The following is a 20,891-nucleotide window of genomic DNA, read 5'->3' as shown; positions in this document are numbered from 1 at the left end:
AGTGTAAGAATGGGGAGAGGTGAGTATATTTAGCGCTCTGGAGATTTGCCTTGACTTCCAGGAGTCTGGATCTCCCCTTTTTCCGGGAGTTTACCAGGCATTCCGGGAGAGTTGACAAGCATGGATTACACCCATACCATGTGTTTTGGGGATGTGTGTATGTGACAAGCCCTCATTCACATGTATTGTACTGTAATATGTTGCAGACTTGTTGTGGTGCTTCTGTATTTGTTTACATGGAGCTTATACATAGATGATGAATTAATTAAAAGAACCCTGTGCCTGATCCAAGCAAACAAAGAAATGCCTGTGGCCGGGGACTGTTTTGCTTCACTAAACACAGAACCCATTTAAGAAGCTTCAAATCAGAACTACATTTAAAAAAAAAATGATGTTTCTAAAAACTTTCTGAACCATAAATAAATAGGACAAATGAGGCAACACGAACCCCACCCATAATCCTGATCATTCCTCTACATAAAGAGAACAGAACTTTCTCTGAGCAGAGAGAACTGTCAGGATGTGTTTCTCAGACGACGTTACTCTTCACCTTACACTGGTGGTGTCTTGTCTCTTCTTATTTATAGGTTTTAAGCATTTCTGGAAAAAAGGGAATTTACCACCCGGACCCACCCCACTGCCAATACTGGGGAACTACCTACAGCTCAGCAATGGAGACATCGTGAAATCCCTGCTAAAAGTAAGTCTCCGTTAAATTATATTCAATCTGTTAATGTTTGTAACCAAATATAGTCAGATATGCCTCACTCACAATGCCAACATGACTACTAACACTAATGAGGAACTCTGGCTGGCAAATTAAAGGGGGCACTGTGACTGGCACTAGTTTCTGGGGAACTGTGCCCCTTACCGTTAAAGGGGCACTGTGGCTGGCACGGTTATGTCATTAATGTGTTACTGCAGTTAACCTCAATATCCCAATCCCTCACGTTATACTCAAAGGGGTATAGGAAGCTCAGATGTGTGGAGTTGTTGGGTGGGGTCCTCATAATGTAGAGCTGCAACCCACGTTCTTGTGATATCGAGGCAAAATAGCAGCTCTGAAGAGTTGACAAAAATGGACTCTATGACCTTGAAGAGTCAGTGTTACGTTAGTAGCAAAATGAAATCCCTGCTGAGCAAGAACCATAAAAGTCAATACTTGCATAATAGTAAATGGGCAAGTGCAGCAGAATGAAATATTCTCCTATCAGCGACTACAGCTGTACTTAACAGAAGTCATACTTTTCGAATGACTATCGCAATCCAGACCAAATAATGTAGGATGTGTTTGCTAATTAAGGTCCGAGACAGTTTTTGATTTTTCATTTTCATTTTACACTTTTACATTTATTTTTCCGTCAATAGAGTGGTTTGAGGGCTTATATTTTGCAGAAGGAGTTGTAGTTTCTAATGGCACCATTTAAAGTACCATATAATGTACTGGGAAGCGGCAAAAAATTATTTGAGGCTGAAATTGGAATAAAACTGCGATTCCGCCATTGTTTTTTGGGTTTCGTTTTTAAGTCTTTCACTGTGTGGTAAAAACAACAACTTAACTTTATTCTGTGGCTCAATACGATTACGGTGATATCAAATTTATTTTTATATTTTACTACTATAGTTTTGTTTCACCACATTGTTTTTTATTTTTCCATGCATTGAGCGGTGTGAGGGTTTATTTTTTGCGGGGTGAGCCGTAGTTTTTATTGGTACCATTTGTTGGTACATTCGACTTTTTGATCACTTTTTATTAAATATTTTTTTGGGCGCTTAGTTGACCAAAAAACAGCGATTTGGGCGGTTTACATTTTTATTTTTTACGGCGTTCAACGTGCGCGTTAAATAACACTATATTGTAATCGCTCAGACTTCTACGAACGCAGCAAAACCAATTTTGTTTACTTTTTTATATATATTTTTTTACTACTGAAAACTTTATTTCACTTTGATTTTTACACACTATTAGTTAGATCGCTGGTACAATACACTGCAATACTAATGTATTGAGTATATTGTCATTTTTACAGGCTTCAGTTAAGCCCGGGGCTTAGCAGAGGCAGAGTGAAGGCAGTCCTGGGGGCCTTCCAATCATGTCATTCCCATTTGTTGTTGTTCTCCCAACCTGTGGGACAAGCAACGTTGAATAGTGCTGACATCTAGGCGCGTAGAGGTCTGCTGGAGTGATGAACCAAGGTCTCTCAGTTCACGGATTCTGTCCCTCTCCGTTTATGACAAGTGTCAATAACTGGTACGTCGACGAACAGGAGGCATCGCATAACCATCCCACACCACCTGATCCGATTTTTGAGATTTCATGTGGCTAAAAAACTTTTTTTTTCAATCTTTTTTTCGATCTTTCTTTTATGCCCCTCCCACATGCCAAAGATTGGAGTTATGTGCTTGAAAATTAGATCATTTGCAGATCTTAGCGACACCTTCTACTTCGTCGATTTGCATAACCTTATGGCTTGCCCTTCTTGGTGCTGCAATTTCAATGTTGAGGAGTATTTTATAAATATATTTTGAAATAAAGACTATGACACCAACACCCACATTATAAACTGTAACACACCCTGAGGTGCAGATGCCTTTACTTGCAGTGCCGCCATAGGCAAGGGCCTCTCGTGTCTTACAGGAAATCCAGAGATATTGTGTTTTTTACCTCTCACATTTGTAGGTGTGATGTTTTGGGGAGTGGGAACTCATTACTGACTAAGTGACATTTATGTATTTTTCTTTTCCATTCAGCTTAGTGAGAAATATGGAGACGTGTTCACCGTTTACCTGGGTTCCCGACCTGTCATAGTGGTCACAGGATACAAATCTGTGAAAGAAGTTTATGTGGACAGAGGCGATGATTTCTTAGCACGTGGTGACATGCCTTCCTTTGATTTTGATTACAAAAATTATGGTGAGTAATTTGACATTATGGGGGCAGAGATGGTGGATCTATACAGCAGAGGGCCTCTGTGCAGAACTCTTTGTGGGCCACCTGGTCTCCAAAAGCCAATTTTCAAAGTGTTAAGTGATTCTTGTCAATCATGACCCTTATGGCTTTCTATCAAAACCCTGACCAATTTCTTTGGTGGGCTGCAAACCATAAGTAAGACATGGGAATAATCAGTGCAATTAAATGTAAACTAGAAGGAAGTACTATAATATTTTTTTTTAAGTTGGTGGGCTTTCTTGTATACAGGCCAACCGTAATTAAAGTTAAGGGGGTTGTATAACATTAGAAAAACATGGCTGTCTTCTTCTAGAAATGGAGCTGATACCGCACCACTCTTGGCCACTGGCTGTGTGAAGTATTAACTCCAACTAAACTGCAAAGGGCCCTTCATGAACAAACCGCAAAACCCACATATTGTCACGGTCACAGGGTATGTGGACCCACTAGGCCGCTCCATCGTAGCGGAGAGGCAGCGACCAGGTCACAGTCTATATGAAAGTCAATAGTAGATAGTAACGCTTGGGTACCTGAACTAGTCCAGACGGTGGCTGTGGCTTCAGCATGGATGGAGGCCGCTGCAGCAGGTAGCGCCAGACATGGCGGGCAGTATCCGATGTGGCAGAAGACACTGGACGTGGCAAACGACAGCAGGTGCGGTAGACATGACTCCAATACTGGTAGGCACAGGAACAAGAACAGTACGGGACACAGGAACCGGTAACGGCACGGGTAACAACTGGAACGGGAAACACTAAGGGACCATTTGCAAGACAGACTGGGATAAACTAACAACGGTCAGGCAAGAATCAGAAGGTCTGGGGTCTTCGTATAGACCAGGAAATCATGGCAGTTGATGATGATGGCGATTTCCTTTGTGCCCTTTAAGGCCGGGCACGAGCATGCGCGGGCACCCTACGGGACACAGCAGAATGGAGCGGAAGTGAGCACTGGCGTCTCCTAGGAAGCAGATGGGGATCAGCACTCACGGATCCATGGCTGCGGGCGACGGGAGGTGAGTAAACCAGACGGCCCTCGGCCATGGATGCTACACATATGAGCCCAAAAGAAGGACAAAGCGCCCAACAAAATGGAAACGGATTGTCCAGAGACACAGAAAAATAGTACACCTCAACTTCCATTACCAGGACCATGTCCTAGTACATACAGTATTTGCATATATATCAGATCATACCAGTTATAACATATCTGGACAAAAATAGTATGATAAAAAATATATGCCTCAGAGTAATATGCAAATATAAAGAACAAATAAAGACCCCACCAATGACCAGGGATACCAGGCTAGGTGCATGCAAGGGGGTATCAAATATATAAATAGTAAGAGACCATGTATCAAAGATGCCAACAGGTCCCTATCACCATCTATATTGGCACAATGGTAATGTGCTAGAAGGTTAAATAGTCCCTAAAGAGTCTTCCTAACGCCTATGCAAACATGCAACCAGTCTGGGATGCCAAGTCATTAGTATACAATAACCCATAGTTATAAAAAGCAAAATAATGGATATTTGAGCAATAGGGCTTACCTAAGCATTGTGGCCAACCAAGTTCATCCCTTCAGGGCAGTTGTTTACCATATGGCAGAAGCTGGGTTGGTTTTAGACAAAGTGTGGCCCCAAATGCTGAATTACTGTATCAATAATGCAGTCAATTCAGAAGGCGATGTGCAGAGAACTGCATTGCTGATTTCTAGTGCATTCAGGAGTGTTGCAAGCCCCAAACCATATGTCCCCCCTCACACAAACAAATGATCTATATGCATATACAGTTATTAAATCATAGCACTATACCAGTTTAAATATTACCAGCAAACCATTACTAAACACAACGCAATAATAACACAATATAAGGTCCACATCATACCGACACACTGTTAGGGTATGTTCACACGCCCTATTTACGGACGTAATTCAGGCGTTTTACGCCTCGAATTACGTCCGAAAAAACGGCTCGAAACTGTCTGCAAACAATGGGTTCAATGGGTCTTACGGTGTTCTGTGCAGATGGGCTTTTTTTTTACGAGCCGCTGTCAAAAGACGGCGCGTAAAAAGACGCCAATTGACTCCAATGAAAACCAGCTCAATTACGTCCGTAAAAGACGCCACGAAAAACGCGTGCACTTGTCAAAACGTCTGAAATTCAGGAGCTGTTTTAGCCAGAAAACAGCTCCGTAATTTCAGACGTAATTGGCGTTGCCGTGTGAACATACCCTTAGAAGAATTTATAATCTATCAATGAGATTCAAGGAGTCATCGGAATAAATTGGTTGCGGCCTTTTATTCTCATTAACGAGGAGACAGAGCAACATCAGATTAAGTCGCCTTTCAGCCTCTGTCTGCCTCTATCCTGAATGACCGAGTTCTTATACATATTCTGAGAATAACATGTCTGGACCTGTTTTTGTCACATTTTGCTTCATATATCACAATTGACAACTAATTAGACGTTAAACCTTTGTATGGAAATTCTAATCTGCCTTTTTAGGAATTCAGCTTCCCCCTCCTCATATATAATATCAGTTATCTTAACAATAAAATGTACTAGACATTTCGTTAGTCAAGGCTTTACAGATACACAGTTTTAGTCTTCATTAGTTAAAGTAATCATAAATGTAAAACTTTTCTAACACACACCATAACCACACAGTGACTGAATAATACCGCCACACCATAACTATATAGTGACTGAATAATACCCCCATAATGATGCTGAATAATACCACCACACCATAACCACACAGTGACTGAATAATACTGCCACACCATAACAACATAGTGACTGAATAATACCGCCACACCATAACTATATAGTGACTGAATAATACCCCCATAATGATGCTGAATAATACCACCACACCATAACCACATAGTGACTGAATAATACCCCGATAATGATACTGAATAATTCCACCACACCATAACCACATAGTGACTGAATAATACCCCCATACTGTTACTGAATAATACTGCCACACCCTAACCACATAGTGACTGAATAATACCCCCATACTGTTACGGAATAATATCGTCACACCATAACCACACAGTGACTGAATGATACCCGAATACTGTTACTGAATAATGCCGCAACACAGTAGCGTAGCTAGGTGGGGGGGGCAGGGAGGGAGGTGGCTCTGGACCCACTGAGATGGTGGGGCCCAGTCACTGCAATAGTGGGGCCCCATGCTCCACTCCCGTCTCTCTGCTCTTCACTCTCCGCTCTCAGCATGACTGTGCGCGGCCACACAGTCAACTCAAGCCAGCAGACGTGCGCGCACCCTAGGCACGTCTGCTAGTGCACCCTTCTAACACTGCCCGCCAGGAACAGAAGAAGCCTGCCTGCGTGTGAAGAGAGGGTGAGCAAGCACCCCTCCCCAATGTATCCCGTTCTGAAATTATACAGGGATAATGGCTGCTTTAAACAGGAATGATGGAGGTTAATACAGGGATGATGGCCAGACTACTCATCATCCCTGTATATAACCCCCATCATTCCTGTATATATCAACCATCATCCCTGTACATAAATGAATATAACCCCCATCATCACTGTATATAACCCCCATCATACCTGTATATACCAGCCTGTTCGGGTGTTTACGGCCTGAAAAACAGCCGAAAATAGCCTGTGTGAACATACCCTTATTGTTATAAAGCAATGATCTTTTCACCAGGATAAATAGCAAAAAAGTAAAGGTGTGAAATACCATGCAGTTAGAAAAGTCCAAATTTTCACCAGTCATTACAGAGTTATTATTATCACAAACCAAAGTACTATAATGTAAGACATGTTATAGGAAAAGTATTGAACTCCGGTTCAAGATATTTCCTATTTTTAATCTGTTGTCTCAAGGTCTATCTTTTTGAGATGGACCACGTCTGAATGCATTAGGCAACTATTGTTGCTGTCTGTGGCAACTAACTACATAAGCCATCCGGATATTCACAGCCCATCTGGCTCGTTCACCTGCTTCAGCATCCGGTTCTCCCTGCCTTACTACCTAGGGGATGACCTTGGACCACACCAGGATTAGCTCGGGGAAGAAGCTACCAAACCTCTCAATATCCAGCTTTATTAAACACAGAAGTGCAGCCATTCTCACAAAACACTAATACTTCCCCCAATGTGCAATTGGATAGGCCCTTGGACATCCCTGCTGATGGAAACAATCTTTGGTAGCACTTTCGACCACTGAAGGCTGCATATTCCTCTCCAATAGACATCAATGATTTAAAGTCACAGCTTTTTCTTCCAAGGCGGCATTTGATCTGTCGAGCAGCTAAAAATAAGTAGGAATATCCCACTAACCACACTGTTGTTCTCCCTAGAGAAAGAAAGAAAACAACATTTAGTAGATTGCGATGGACATATTCAGCAAAGCATTTAGAACGCCATTGCCCAAACGCATCATCTCTGCCTCAAATAGGCCGGCCCTGGCCGCATCAGCTGGAGCGCTAATGCAGATAGAATGCGTGTTGTTACCTCCTGGCCAGGCGCCAGCCAGGTTAAGAGATCTCTTTAACGTGAAAGCAAACTGAAACCTGGTGAGGGGTGAACCATCCTCATGGACAAGGAACTGCTGACCCAACTCCCTGATCTAAAGAAACTGACACCAAACGACACGTACAAACCAGCCCTGGCACCGAATGCAACAAAACCCAAAAACCTTTGCCGAACTAGTCTGATTTTTAACAGCATATGTGCAATCTAACAAAATCATCTCCAGGTGTACAACATCATGAGAGAGACCCCCAGAGCCATACCAGTTAAGCACTGCTGTGCTACCACACCTGACACCTCCGCAAGTACAACAAATAATCCACAGTTATCTGCAGAAGATAATACTACTGGATCCTGCACCAGGAGAATTAACTTGTTGTTACCAACTCCCATAACAGCTCTGGGCAGGGGGTTCCCACCTCATCTGAGTCCGGCAACATATTCTGCAAAACCTGAAATGAAAAGCAAGACAAGGCTCTCACTCTCCTGCCACACAAGTGGGAATTCAAGACAACGCCAAAACCTGTTGAACCCTCTGCATCAGTATAAAGCAAGATGTCCTACCTCCGCCTGACAGTACGTGTGCCCATTTTAACTGCATAGGAAATTCCTCCACACTAAGAGGTCAGAACGTAAGTGTTTTGTAATGCTAATCATATGACATAGAACCTTCACGTCAGGAAAAAAAAACGCCCCATAGGAATGACTCTGCAGGCCAAGCAAGGACTGCAATTGCAGAAGTATCAACTTAATCACTGTGCAGAAACCTTCAACTACCAACAACCTTCAGATCTAACAACCGGGACAACTTATTGTTTAGTAAGCAAAAAAACATGGCAACCATATCCAATTCATTGCATAAGAAGGACAAGGAAGTGCTGGGGCCCTTGGTTTTTTCCTTAGAAAAGAGAACTCTGAAATTGCTGCATCAGAAAATGGAACGTTTCTAACAGGGACCGGCAACTAGATACCGGGCCAAGAACCCATAAGCAGACACATGTCATAATAATAGTAATTGTCCACAACACAACCTAACAATTTAAAAGATAAGTTTCAAGATAAACAGGCATCAACCTAAACGTAGATTCAATATCAGATTTTTCTAACAAGACCCCTCCCCCCCGGCCACAAGCGCAAACCAACAGTATGGCCTTATCAAAAAAAACATAGGAAACCAAGGCTTCCTTCTTGGAAATTCCATTACTCACCGACAGACCTTTAGGATAAGACAGGAGATGAATAAAGCAGAATTTTCCAGGTTCCCTCTTCAGAACCACAATCAGTAGGGAAACATTGAGGTGAGAGAAATGAGGGTCATGGAAAGGGCCTACAATCCACCCCAAACCAACCTGCTTAGCAATCTTGGCCCTCGATACTTGCGAGTTATCCCTGACCGATTTTTAACTCAAGCAAATGGGATAAAGAAAACAAATGAAAAAACAAATCTTATGATCTCTTCATCCTCTAGCTCACCGGAGCCCTTTGTCTCACTAGTTCCCACAGGTGAAGCACTCATGCTAAAAACTAAAAAACCATAGAACCGGCAGTAACCCTCGAGAAATAGCCAGCAGGTGCCTGGTCGATTGACCACCACTAAACCACCCACAGCTGTTCGTCCAGGGGAACCCCAAGAATGGAAGGTTGCCGCTGACCCATCATAAGCCGCAGCCACGCATTGGCATTGGCAGCTTTGACCCCACCTCCAGCCCATGGCTGGCTGCAGGGTGAAACTACGTCAAAATTCCATGTTGTACCGCCAACATGCGTCTTGTTAGCATTGTATATAACATCTATATAAACAAACAACTCTGAAAATATCTCCATCGATGTTTCTGTGGCATCACTAATGACTAATGACCCTTGGCATTCCTCTTCTTGTTAACCAAAGCCTGGCCAACTGACACCACTGACCATTTGTCTTTATAGGCATTAATCTACATTTTTTGCTTAATTTCTCCAGTTAAATTAGCCCCCAGTGGGCTCATACCACAGAAAAAGGCGTCTTTAAAGATGCCTGCAGGACTTTGGACAGGAAAATGAGAGGGAGGGAGCGGGGTTCATTGGCCCTAGCCCATCTGCCAACGAATTGATCACCCCTAACACGTCACCCTCATCTAAGGTGCCTGAAGCGGTATTGGGCCAGGGCAGAGAGCCTTAGCCATGTATCCGCCGTGCGGTAAGACTCAATTTGGCTGGCAGCCTCTAGCGCTGGGACGACCACCTTCGCACCTGAATAGGCGCCACTGCAGCAGGGAGGAGGGAGCAGCGGCTCCAGCAGCACAGATAGCCAGGATAAGCCATTCTACTCCCTTACTCCTCACCTTTTCTAGAAACTGGGCCATGAAGGGGTCAGCCATAGTGCTCATCTTCCACTAGAGGATGGGCATTGTATAACATGAGACAGGAAAAGCCTGACATGAAATAGGCAATCCCCAGTGGGCCTAATATTGTTATAAAGTTAAAATCTATCTTTAATATGAGCATTTAATAGGAATATAAAAATTTGTAAGAGCTTTTTATCAAGCACGATGAAAACTATGAACCAGATATCCCTCTTTGGTTGGGGGGTTTACACCCATCAAATTGGATGAAAGCATGTTTATTGCTATAGGGGGAGGGGTAATAAGCTGCTATAAGACGCCTGTGATAGTGCTTAGTGTAGCTTCTGGGAATACAAAGGATCTGGCGTGTTGAAATTCTTGTAATGCTACCCCAATAAACATTAGATTGTCGGCGGATCCTACTGAAACTGGTGGGATCCACCCGCATCTATCTAATGCCTATGGCCGGCTTACAGCTATGGCCCGTGGGGAATCAGGATTACTCTAAGCTCTTTTGCTGATTTGCGGAAAACTATCGACAGCCCTTTACACCAGGGGGAGCTCACTGTTTAGGTCTGTATAACGCTTTTTACGTGACACTTGCCCTTTGCCTGCTTAATACAGTTATAATTTCTCCACCAGTTTATATATTTCATATATTTTTTGTATTAACATGAATATGTAATTCAAGGTATTTTTCCATTCAGGGATTGCTTTCACAAGCAACATGGACAGGTGGAGGGAGCTTCGTAGATTTTCTCTTTCTACAATGCGGAATTTTGGCATTGGAAAAAGGAATACAGAGGATCGGATACAAGAAGAGGCGCTCTGTCTCGTGACGGAATTAAGGAAAACAAAAGGTTGTTACAGACAATTTCCAGATGTCTACTATATGATGATATCTTAAATCTAAGCATTTTGTTTTTACCATGTTAAATTTTAAAAAGTCATAAATACACAGCCTGTACAGTGAATACATTGGCTATTATGTCTTTGCAGATTACCCCGAAAACATGTATTCTCCATGAATGTTTTTGAATATGTCTCTATATTAGACTGTCCAAAAGGGGGAACTTGGGCCAAGTTCACACACTTTTTTTGGAGTGTTAACATTTGATGTCCACCCCTTTTTTTTTTTTAATAATAATTTTGCTTGAAACCATAATGGAGGTGGTATTCTCTCTTTTGATCCCTAAGCCCAGATTTGGCCCAAAATGTAAACAAGTAACATTCATTAAAGAGATCATTAGGGGACAGGGACAGAGGGGTTTGGGTCAAAAGTAAGGACTATTCTCTATAGCTCTACATCAGTATTAATACAGCCCTAAACTATTAGGGTCAGTTCGCACAGAGTTTTTTTTACGCGGAAACCGCGTCGGAGACCGCGCCAAAAAACGGCCGAAAATCCCTACCATTGATTTCAATGGAAGGCGGAGGTGTTTTTTTCCCGCGAGCGGAAAAAACGGCTTGCAGGAAAGAGAAGGGACATGCCCTATCTTCGGGTGTTTCCATCTCTGACCTCCCATTGACATCAATTGGAGGCAGAGAAAGCTTATTTTGCTGCCTTTTTTGCCCGCGGTGCTCATTGGCAGAGTGCGAAAAAAGCAGCGAAAATCGGCGTGCAGGCAGAGCAAAATCTGCCTCAAAATTCCAAACGGAATTTTGAGTCAGATTTTCTGCCTGCAAAAAACTCTGTGTGAATCCAGCCTTAGACCACATTGTTTTCATTTTTTATTACCAAATGAATCCAAATTTTATAAATTGAAAGTTTCATTTGGATGGCAACAATTTAGTTGCAGATAAAGCAGGTGCAGAGAAGGGCAAATAAGTGGACTGCAGCACTAAAGGCCCTATTAGATGAAGCAAAGATTGTACAAATTTTCGTATAATCGTTCAAATGCAAGAGATAATCGCCATGTGTAATAGCGTGCAACGATCAAACAAGGAACAATAAAATGGTTGAATCTCAGTGGAACTGTCACATCTACCTGGGTGAAAGATTATTGTTTGTCGCTGCCACATCCACTCGTCTAATCAGAAATTTTCCAGTTCTTAGCAGATCAGTCCTTTGCACTCCACTTACAAGCTCAATAATCTTTTTGTATAATAGGGTTTTGATTGGCTGTGAGACACAGTGGGCAGTGCCACAAAAAAGGTACTGATTGTTATTGTGGTAATCCAGCAATATAACTCTCATCCAGAAGACAGAAAACGGTTTCTTTAATACCACCTATAGTTGGCTACTCTGTCTAGACAGTGCTATGTACAGATGGGTGTCTCTAGTTGGCTGAGGATCCGTCTTTTTTCAATGCTTTTCAAAGGGTTGAGCACTAGATAGACATTATTCTTCCTTCTGGAGGAGGGCTAATTTGCATACTTTTTCCCCAGGGAGCATTGCCCTGAAGATTTCCTACTAGTTTGGTCTCCACAAGGAGAATCAGTACCTTCGGTGAGATTGTATACCTACAAACATTTCTAAGCCCTAATGCACACGACCGTGTGTGCCGTCCGATTCCAGTCCGTGATCCGCGTATAGTACATGTTCTATATTTCCAAGGATTGGAGAGTTGGGTCTGTTTTCACAGACCCGATTCACCCACTAAATTGAAGGGGTCCGTGAAAACTATCGGATGCCGTGAAAAACGGCCTGAGTTGCATTCGGTCGTGTGCAACTGGGCTAAGCCAAACATGTCGTCCCACAAAAATACATTAATTGTTTACCATTATGAAACACTAATTTTAGAGAAGCTGTGCCCTTCCAGGTGGTTCATATAATAAAAGTGTTTGCAAGTACTAATTAGATATAAGCTGCCAGGGCCAAAGTGTAATTTCTATTCGATGTTCAAGGGTTTTAACTTTTTGGCTAATAATTACTGTAGAAGTGATTCATTTTCTATGAAAACATTGTAAATATTTGATAATGTGTATATTATATAAATATGAAGATGCATTTCCTCTTTATCTATCTAGAATCATTGGTGGAACCTCGACAGTACATAAGCAAAGCTGCCTGCAACGTTCTCTTCTGCATTATGTTTGGAAATCGTCATGATTACGAGGATGAAGAGCTCCTTAATGTTTTGTCCTTAATTTCTTCAACATTCGTCCTTGTCAGCTCGAGATGGGGCCAGGTTAGAACTATAAAAAGTTTTGATTCCTACTAGAGATGAGCAAAACTTTGACTTTTTGTTGATATTTAAAGGTTCGCCAAATTCAGCCATGCTGATCAAATCGCAACTAAAAATCATCACTGCACTGTTTAAAATGTAACTAACATCTAGGGATTTTGATGTTTTTTACTCTAAAGATTGAACACAGACCTTGCTCCATAATCAGAACATGATGAAAGACAATTGTAGACTGGAGTGAGAGCATTAGCAGTGATCTGGATAGGGGTCAGTCTCATGATCTTGTCTGTGAAGTGGGCGGGGCTTATGTAATTTTGCATAAAATACGTTCTGTGTTGAGGTGTTTGTGGGTGGTGGAAGGGCGGAGCATAAATGTCCTACAATTTGGGTTTTTAATGCTATAAAGTATATTTGATTAGTTGGATGAAGCATGCTACAACTTATCTGTTGCTTCATTATAAACCATATATTACTAAAAGTTTTGTTATTCTCACTCCTTCTGTGCTAAGCCTCTATTTTATTTCCTTTAGTTGTATGAGATGTTTCCCTGGATTATGCGTTTTATCCCTGGAAGACACCAAAATATCTTCGTCTATATGAAAAAGCTCCTTCAGTTTGTGGAAAAGAGAGTTGAAATGAACAGAAAAACTTTGGATGAAAATAATCCCGGGAACTTTGTGGATGCTTTTCTTATTAAAATGGAAAAGGTAAAAAAAAAAAAGGGCATCAAGAGGCCCTGTTCAATGGCACTCAGTGCCTATGGGTCCCTATAAGACTGTAAGGAGCAGCATGACGGACCATAGAACCTGCCATTTAATTAGGCCCACACAATATCCTAAACGGAACAGAAAACAAAGACAACTCAAATTGTTTTTGGGTTGCCAAAGCTTTTATTTGCTATGGAAAATCCCTATTAATTACTTTCAACTAACCTTAAATTAAACCAGTAGCCACCGTCATCATATGCCCAACACTGTTTCCCCGGCAGCATATTGACGCTCAGTCGCCCATAACTCAATTGCACTCCATCATCTTCTGGGTTACTTCAAATGGTACACTGAGGTATGAACCTACACATGGGTTTCCATTCATTTCAATGGAAGGAGCAGAATCATTATAATAAGATGAGATAATAATAAGATATATCGCATGTGCATTAATGTTTCCTCTTTTATACACAGGAAAATACTAATCCCAAAACTGAATACCATCTCACCAACTTAGTGAACAGTACTTTGCAGATTTTCTTTGCTGGGGTGGAGACCATTAGCACAACCCTGACCTATTCTCTTCTTCTTATTATGAAATACCCAGATATCCTTGGTAAGTAGAGAATTTTAAAAACACTTTAAATTATTTTATTATGTTTTAGTATAATGAAGAGGAGATATCATCAGAAGTGGTCAACCCCTCACCAATTCCTCATTGTGGACAATTTATCCTAATTTTTGTTATACATCATTCAACGCTAATACTAAAACCCCTCCCCTAACCGGCGCAGTAAATAATATTGATGATCTCATTGCGGTGGTGCCTGTCTATGGGTGGGATATATTAGGCAGCAGGTGAACAGTCAGTTCTTGAAGTTGATGTGTTGAAAGCATCAAAAAAAGGGCAGGTTTAAGGATCTAAGCGACTTTTAAAAGGGCCAAATTGTGATGACTAGACGATTGGGTCAGAGCACCTAAAAACGGTATGTCTTGCAGGGGGGGTTCCCTGTATACAGTGGTCCAAAGAAGGACAAATGGTGAACCAGCGAAAGGGTCATGGACGCCCAAGGATCTGTTATGTATGTGGGGAGTGAAGGCTAGCCTGTCTGGTCCGATTCCACAGAAAAGCTACTGTAGCACAAATTCCTGAAAAGGTTGAGGCTGGCAACTTGCTGCATTTGGGGCTGCGTAGCTGCACACTTGTCAGAGAGCCCTTGCTGTCCCCTGTCCACCGCCAAAAGCACCTACAATGGTCATGTGAACATCAGAAAGGGACCATGAAACCATAGAAGAAGGTAGCCTGGGCTGATGAATCACGTTTATCTGGGAAAGAGATGGCACCAGGGTGCATTAATGGAAGAAGGCAAGCCCGAGGAGACAGTGTGATAATTTGGGCAATGTTCTGCTGGAAAATCTTGGGTACCGGCATTCATGTGGATGTAACTTTTAGACGTACACCTTCCTTAAACTTTGTTGCAGCCGAAGTACACCCCTTCATTTCAACCATATTCCCTAATGGCAATGGCCCCTTTCAGCAGGATAATTCGCCTTGCCACACTGCAAAAATTGTTGAGATTGCTTGAGGAATATGCCTAAGGCCCCATGCACATGACCATGCCCATAAATATACGGGAAGGTGTCCGTGGGCCATAGAAAAGAATGGATCAGTATTTTGTTCCGCAAATATGGTCCGTAATTGCAGATCAAAATTAAGGTCTTGTGCATATGGCACCTTAGTGTTCAAGGGCTTGACTTCGCCTCCGAATTACCCATATCCCAAATAAGCATTTGTAGAATTTGCTGGATTAGCAAGTACTGTCCATGGAGGCCTCACCTCACAACTTACAGGACTTAAAGGATCTGCTGCTAATGTCTTGGTGCCAGATACCATAGGATACCTTCAGAGGCCTTGTGCAGTCTATGCCTTGATGGTTCAGAGCTGTTTTTGTCACAGAAGAGGGACCTTAACAATATTAGGCATTTGGTTTTAATGGTATGGCTGAACGATGCATGTGTCCGATACACTTCTGGCTTGTGCTTGATGCGTTGATACCTTTCTTTAACATAACCGCAGTTTAAATGGAAAGGTGGCCTAGGAGCAATGCTGGAAGAAGTTCTTCCAGTGTTGGACTGGGGGTCCTTGGGCCCAACCGAGGCTCATTCTCCAACAATACAGAACATGTGCATATCCACTTTTACTTGCATCATTGTTGTTATTGCACACACATGACATATCAATAAGGTCTAATAGATTATTTGCAAATCAACCCATAAGAAATAGACACTAGTGGCAAGTGATTGACTCTAAATGGGGTTGTCTTATGCTGGACCTTTGGATCTCATTATTGTGTAAGAGCCTAGACCAGGAAACATCGTTCATGTGGTTCCTGCACTATGTATTAAACCCATAATGAAAAATAACATTTAATACCTGTTAGACATTCTCTGGTAGTTCTTAAAAACAATAAATATAATATCTCATTACCATTAGCTAAAGTCCACAAGGAGATTGACAAGGTCATTGGTCGGGAAAGATGCCCAAAGATTCAAGACAAGAACCAGATGCCATTCACTGACGCTGTCCTTCATGAAATACAACGATTCATAGATTTGCTCCCTATGGGTGTGCCACGGAAAACGACAAAAGACATTACATACAGAGGATACTCCATACCTATGGTGAGTATCACTAAACGTTTGGATATTTTTTACCTTTTCATTTCATTTTAATTCAAATGTAAAGACTTTTGGAAAGTAGGTCACGGGATGTAGTTGATGGTAGCCGATTTCTGCCCACAAAGGGTTAATCTGGTGGGCACTAAACAACGTGTGGACAGTGTTCAATGCATTCAGAAAATGTAAGAAAACTGCAGTGCCAACACAGGAGAAATAAAGCATTACACAGTCTCTATTTTTTCCATTGGGTCATCCGTATAACCCATGGCTGTGCCAGGTCCTTCAGAGTGAAAGATACACTTTGTATCCAATCTTCACTCTGGTTAATGATGGAGAGCCTTTACGAGGGATCCTCCGCTATTAACTCTGAATGATCTATTAGAGTGTATAAAAATGGATACTCTAAACAAGACAACCCCTTTTAACTACACTGTCTTATATTCCAGCACACCAATGTGTTTCCAATGTTGTCCTCAGTTTTGAAAGATCCCATCTGCTTTCCGTACCCAAATGAATTCAACCCTAAGAATTTCCTGGATGAAAATAATCAATTTAAAAAGAATGATGCCTTCATGCCTCTGGCTTCAGGTATATTTAGCTATAGTATGAACAGTTGTGGTATTGTAGTATGACATAAAGAGGTTTTCTGGAGTTTGTTAAAGGGGCTATCCGCGTTATTAAAATTGATAGCTTATCTTCAGGATAGGCCATCAATTTTAGACCGCTGGGGGTCAAAATGTCGGCACCCCCGCCGACCAGCTGTTTGAAGGAGCTGGGGTACTCGTACAAGTGCCACAGCCTCTTCATTGTTTACATGGTTCTTCTCTCTGTTTGTACTTCTACTCGCCGCTACAAATGTAATGGCACGTGCAAGTACGAATGGAGGGGAGAACCATGTAAACAATTAAGGGTTGTGGCACTTGTACAAGCGCCGCGGCCCCTTTAAACAACTGATTTTTAAGGGGTGCCAATGGTCAGACCCCCACCGATCTAATATTGATGGCCTATAGGCCCAAGGATAAGCCATCAATGTTAATTACTTGGAAAACAGCTTTACCTTTGTAATTAATATTGTGTTTCCAAAAAATTTAATGGAAGAAAGGAAATATTTGGGTTGGGGAGTATGAATTTTCAATCTATAGGTAAAAAAGTGAAAGTTTTTAACCAGAGCCACCTATTATATTCCAGCTTGAATATTGACAGGGCAGGTTATTATATTAAAGTGAATGTTTGCCTTTGAGCACCAATGTATTTTTTAATCCAAATAAGTTAAAAATTCTGTTCTTAATTATTTCTTTATACATATTTATAATGGTTGGAGCTCCGTTCTTCTAAAACATAGCTCTAAATTCCTTGTAGAGACATAGAGGGAGATTTATTGTTACTGGCGTCTCATACGCCAGTCTTAACAAACAGTTCAATGCAGTCAAACTCCTCTTCATAAATGTGTTACATCTTTTGACTGGCCATGCACCACAATTGTCATGTAACCATCGCAGTGGCAGAGATAGCTGAGTGCTATCTCCTGCAGCCCCATAGAAAGTGAATGGAGCGGTGGACAAGCATGTGCAGTATCGCTCCATTTATATCGGGCATACAGAATTGGCCAGGTAACCCTGTTCTGGGTATCGTGGGGGTCCCAGGAGTCAGACCCTACCGATCAGATATTTATCACCTATCCTGTGGATTGGTGATAAATATTGATTATGGAAAATCCCTTAAAGTGTCAGCTTGATTATAAAATATTACAGAAAGACCTAGATAAGCTGGCAGGATGGGCAAAAACATGGAAGATTAATTTTAATGTTGATAAATGCACAGTAATGCACCTAGGCCATAATAATAGTATTAATGCATATATATTAAATGGAATAAAACTGGGGATAACGGAACAAGAGAAGGACCTGGGTATTCTGGTTACAAATAAGCTAAGCAGCAGTACTCGTACTCAATGTCAAGCAGCAGCTGCAAAAGCAAATAGGATTTTAGGGTGCATAAAAAGAGAGATAAAAACCATGATTCAAATATAATATAACCCCTCTATAAATCCCTTGTAAGGCCACATCTTGAATATGGAATTCAGTTTTGGGCTTCAAATTGTAAAAAAAGATATAGGAGAACTAGAGAGGGTTCAAAGGCGGGCGACTAGATTATTGAATGGGATACAAGTTCTCTCACAATGAAAGGCTGGAGAAATTGGGCTTGTTCAGCTTGGTTAAAAAGAAGCCTTAGAGGTGATCTTATTAACATGTATAGTACTACAAAGCCCCCTTGTAGATAGCACCGCCCATAGATTGTACTCCCCTCCCACTGTAGATAGCGCCACTGTAGCTCCCTGTAGGAGTGGAATCCCTTTGGCCGGGGATTCCGCTCCTAGAGGAAGCCCCTGACGTCTCTGTCTATACATGGACAGTGAGGTCAGGGGCTGTCCAAAGTGTCGGCAGCGCTCTGGCCGGGGATTCCGCTTCAACAGGGGCACCTGATGTCACTGTCCATATATGGATACTGACGTCGGGGGCTACTCCTGGAGCGTAATCCCGGGCAGAGCGTCGGCAATGCTCTGGCCGGGGATTCCACTTCAGGAGGAGCCCATGATGTTACAGGGACGTCAGGGGCTCCTCTTGAAGCGGAATCCTCAGCCAGAGGGATTCCACTCCTATAGGGAGCTAGAGTGGCGCTATCTCCAGAGTGGGGGGTGCCATTTACGGCGAGGGACACTATATACAAGGGGGCTGTGTGGCATTGCCTACAAAGGGGCTCTGTGGCACTCCCTGCAGTAAAAAATCTCCTCCTCACATGCACTTCCTGCTGTGAGGAGGAGAGAGTGAGCGGCAGAAAACACGGCCGTCACTCGGATCACATCCAAGTGACGCCCGTGAGAACCACGGAAAATAGGCCGTGTGGATAGCCCCATTTGGGTTTTATTGTTGTTACTGAGACACTCCCACTGTTCTCACATGAGCAGTTCTGCTGGTCGGTCAGGTCACAAAGTTCAATCTTTAAGACAAAAAAATATATATAATATCCTGCAGCAGCCCTCCCCCTGCTGGTAGCCCTAGGCATTGCACCCCCAGTGCCTAGTGGCAAATACGGCCCTGTGTATAATTATATGTGTGGTCAATACAAAGAACTAGCACATAATCCGTATTTTCCAAGGAATTTACAAGGGACCAGGTAAGATTCATTGCGTGTGGAAGAAAGACGTTTTAGACATCAATATAGGAAAGGGTTCTTTACAGTTAGAGTGGTCAAACTATGAATGTCCTATGCCAAGAGGTAGTAATGGCAGATACTATGTCAGCATTTAAAAAAGTACTAGATGTTTATTTACTGACGAATGGCATTGAGGGTTATAAATAATCTAGCAATGAAAGACGAGTGATAGATTGAGAAAGGTTGAACTTGATGGACCTCAGTCTTTTTTCAACCTATGTAACTATGAAAGAAACCAACACAGAATGATTCACCTAGAAAAAACATAGTGTTACATAAGAACATTCACTTTAAGCCCGGGTCACGACTGCTATTGACTACTTTTAGTTTTCACCTTGTGGCACAAATAAGTCGTACCGTGATTTATTGTAGATACCAAGTTGGATTATATTTTGTGACTGGTGCTGGTCATTAATATTATATATTTTCATTTTTCTCCAGGGAAAAGGATTTGCTTGGGAGAAGGTCTGGTTCGAATGGAGCTGTTCATTTTACTAGTCTCTATATTGCAAAACTTCAACTTGAAATCGCCGGTTCCTCCGGAGGACTTAGATACCACACCAGATATATCTGGGCTGGGAAATTTCCCAAAACAGTACAAAATGGCTTTTATTCCTCGTTAAATATGAATTTTTTTCTGCAGTACATGCTGTCAAATACTTTGTGTAGACATGAGATTTCCAATGTGAGAAATCTGATATCAAAGTTGTTCATATTTCAGTGTGTTTACAGAGAAGTGGATAAATGTAGAAAAAGAGGGGATCTATATCGGCGCTGCTGGGTGGACCAAATACAATGGAGAAACAGTAGTCTCTAGAGAAACGAGTAGTCTCTTCTTTAGTTTAAATAGGTGCTTTATTGCAACGCGTTTCGACGCCGGACTGGCGTCTTCATCAGGCATAAAATTTTGGTTTAAAACATGCTGGTATATATATACAACACTGGATAATGATTGGCCCAGTTCAGATGGAGCAAAATTGGCAAGAAAACCGCCAAAACATGGCGGGTCAAAGTTCAAACAATTACCAAGCAAAATAATAGGAATAGTCAAATTGAATTGCGATTAGAATGGGAACATATAGTTAAAATGAATAAAACCTTGGGATATTAAAATACAGAACAGAAGATGTTTTGCATGATTTTTATAAGTCAAATGTTGTAACGGCACCGAGAAAGTAAATGTTTTAAGTAAAGAGGTTCCTCTCATAATATGGTCGGCAAAGGTTTATTTTCCGTCAGTGGTACTGTAGCGTAGATGTGTTACTTTTATTCGGTGTTTTAATTGATACAGTAAATGGGGATTTGTTTAGGTCAATGCGGGTCGTAGTCATGGAGATCATTTAGACTACGGAAGCCGAGGCGGGCCAAA

General features: G+C 41.9%; 1 protein-coding gene across 1 annotated transcript; it reads left to right on the top strand.

Moving 5' to 3' along the window:
* The first annotated feature begins 520 nt into the window (after positions 1–520).
* On the top strand, positions 521–20,145 carry LOC142659740 (cytochrome P450 2A3-like). Its single transcript, XM_075836168.1, has 9 exons — positions 521–700; positions 2,752–2,914; positions 10,503–10,655; positions 12,766–12,926; positions 13,454–13,630; positions 14,105–14,246; positions 16,125–16,312; positions 16,756–16,897; positions 19,964–20,145. Exons 1-9 carry the CDS (start codon positions 521–523, stop codon positions 20,143–20,145), a joined length of 1,488 nt encoding a protein of 495 aa, XP_075692283.1.
* Positions 20,146–20,891: the final 746 nt, after the last annotated feature.

Source organism: Rhinoderma darwinii, chromosome 8 (assembly GCF_050947455.1).
Source record: "Rhinoderma darwinii isolate aRhiDar2 chromosome 8, aRhiDar2.hap1, whole genome shotgun sequence".
NCBI classification, from domain to species: domain Eukaryota; kingdom Metazoa; phylum Chordata; class Amphibia; order Anura; family Rhinodermatidae; genus Rhinoderma; species Rhinoderma darwinii.
Note: the sequence above shows the minus strand (reverse complement) of the source record. Positions and strands in the feature narration are given on the sequence as shown.

What these genes read in the sequence shown, in the direction of transcription:
- LOC142659740 (XM_075836168.1), top strand. Translation starts at nt 521, where the DNA reads ATGTGTTTCTCAGACGACGTTACTCTTCACCTTACACTGGTGGTGTCT. An exon ending in TCGTGAAATCCCTGCTAAAA is followed by an intron (nt 701 to 2,751) that starts GTAAGTCTCCGT and finishes TTTTCCATTCAG; the next exon opens with CTTAGTGAGAAATATGGAGA. An exon ending in GGAATTAAGGAAAACAAAAG is followed by an intron (nt 10,656 to 12,765) that starts GTTGTTACAGAC and finishes TTATCTATCTAG; the next exon opens with AATCATTGGTGGAACCTCGA.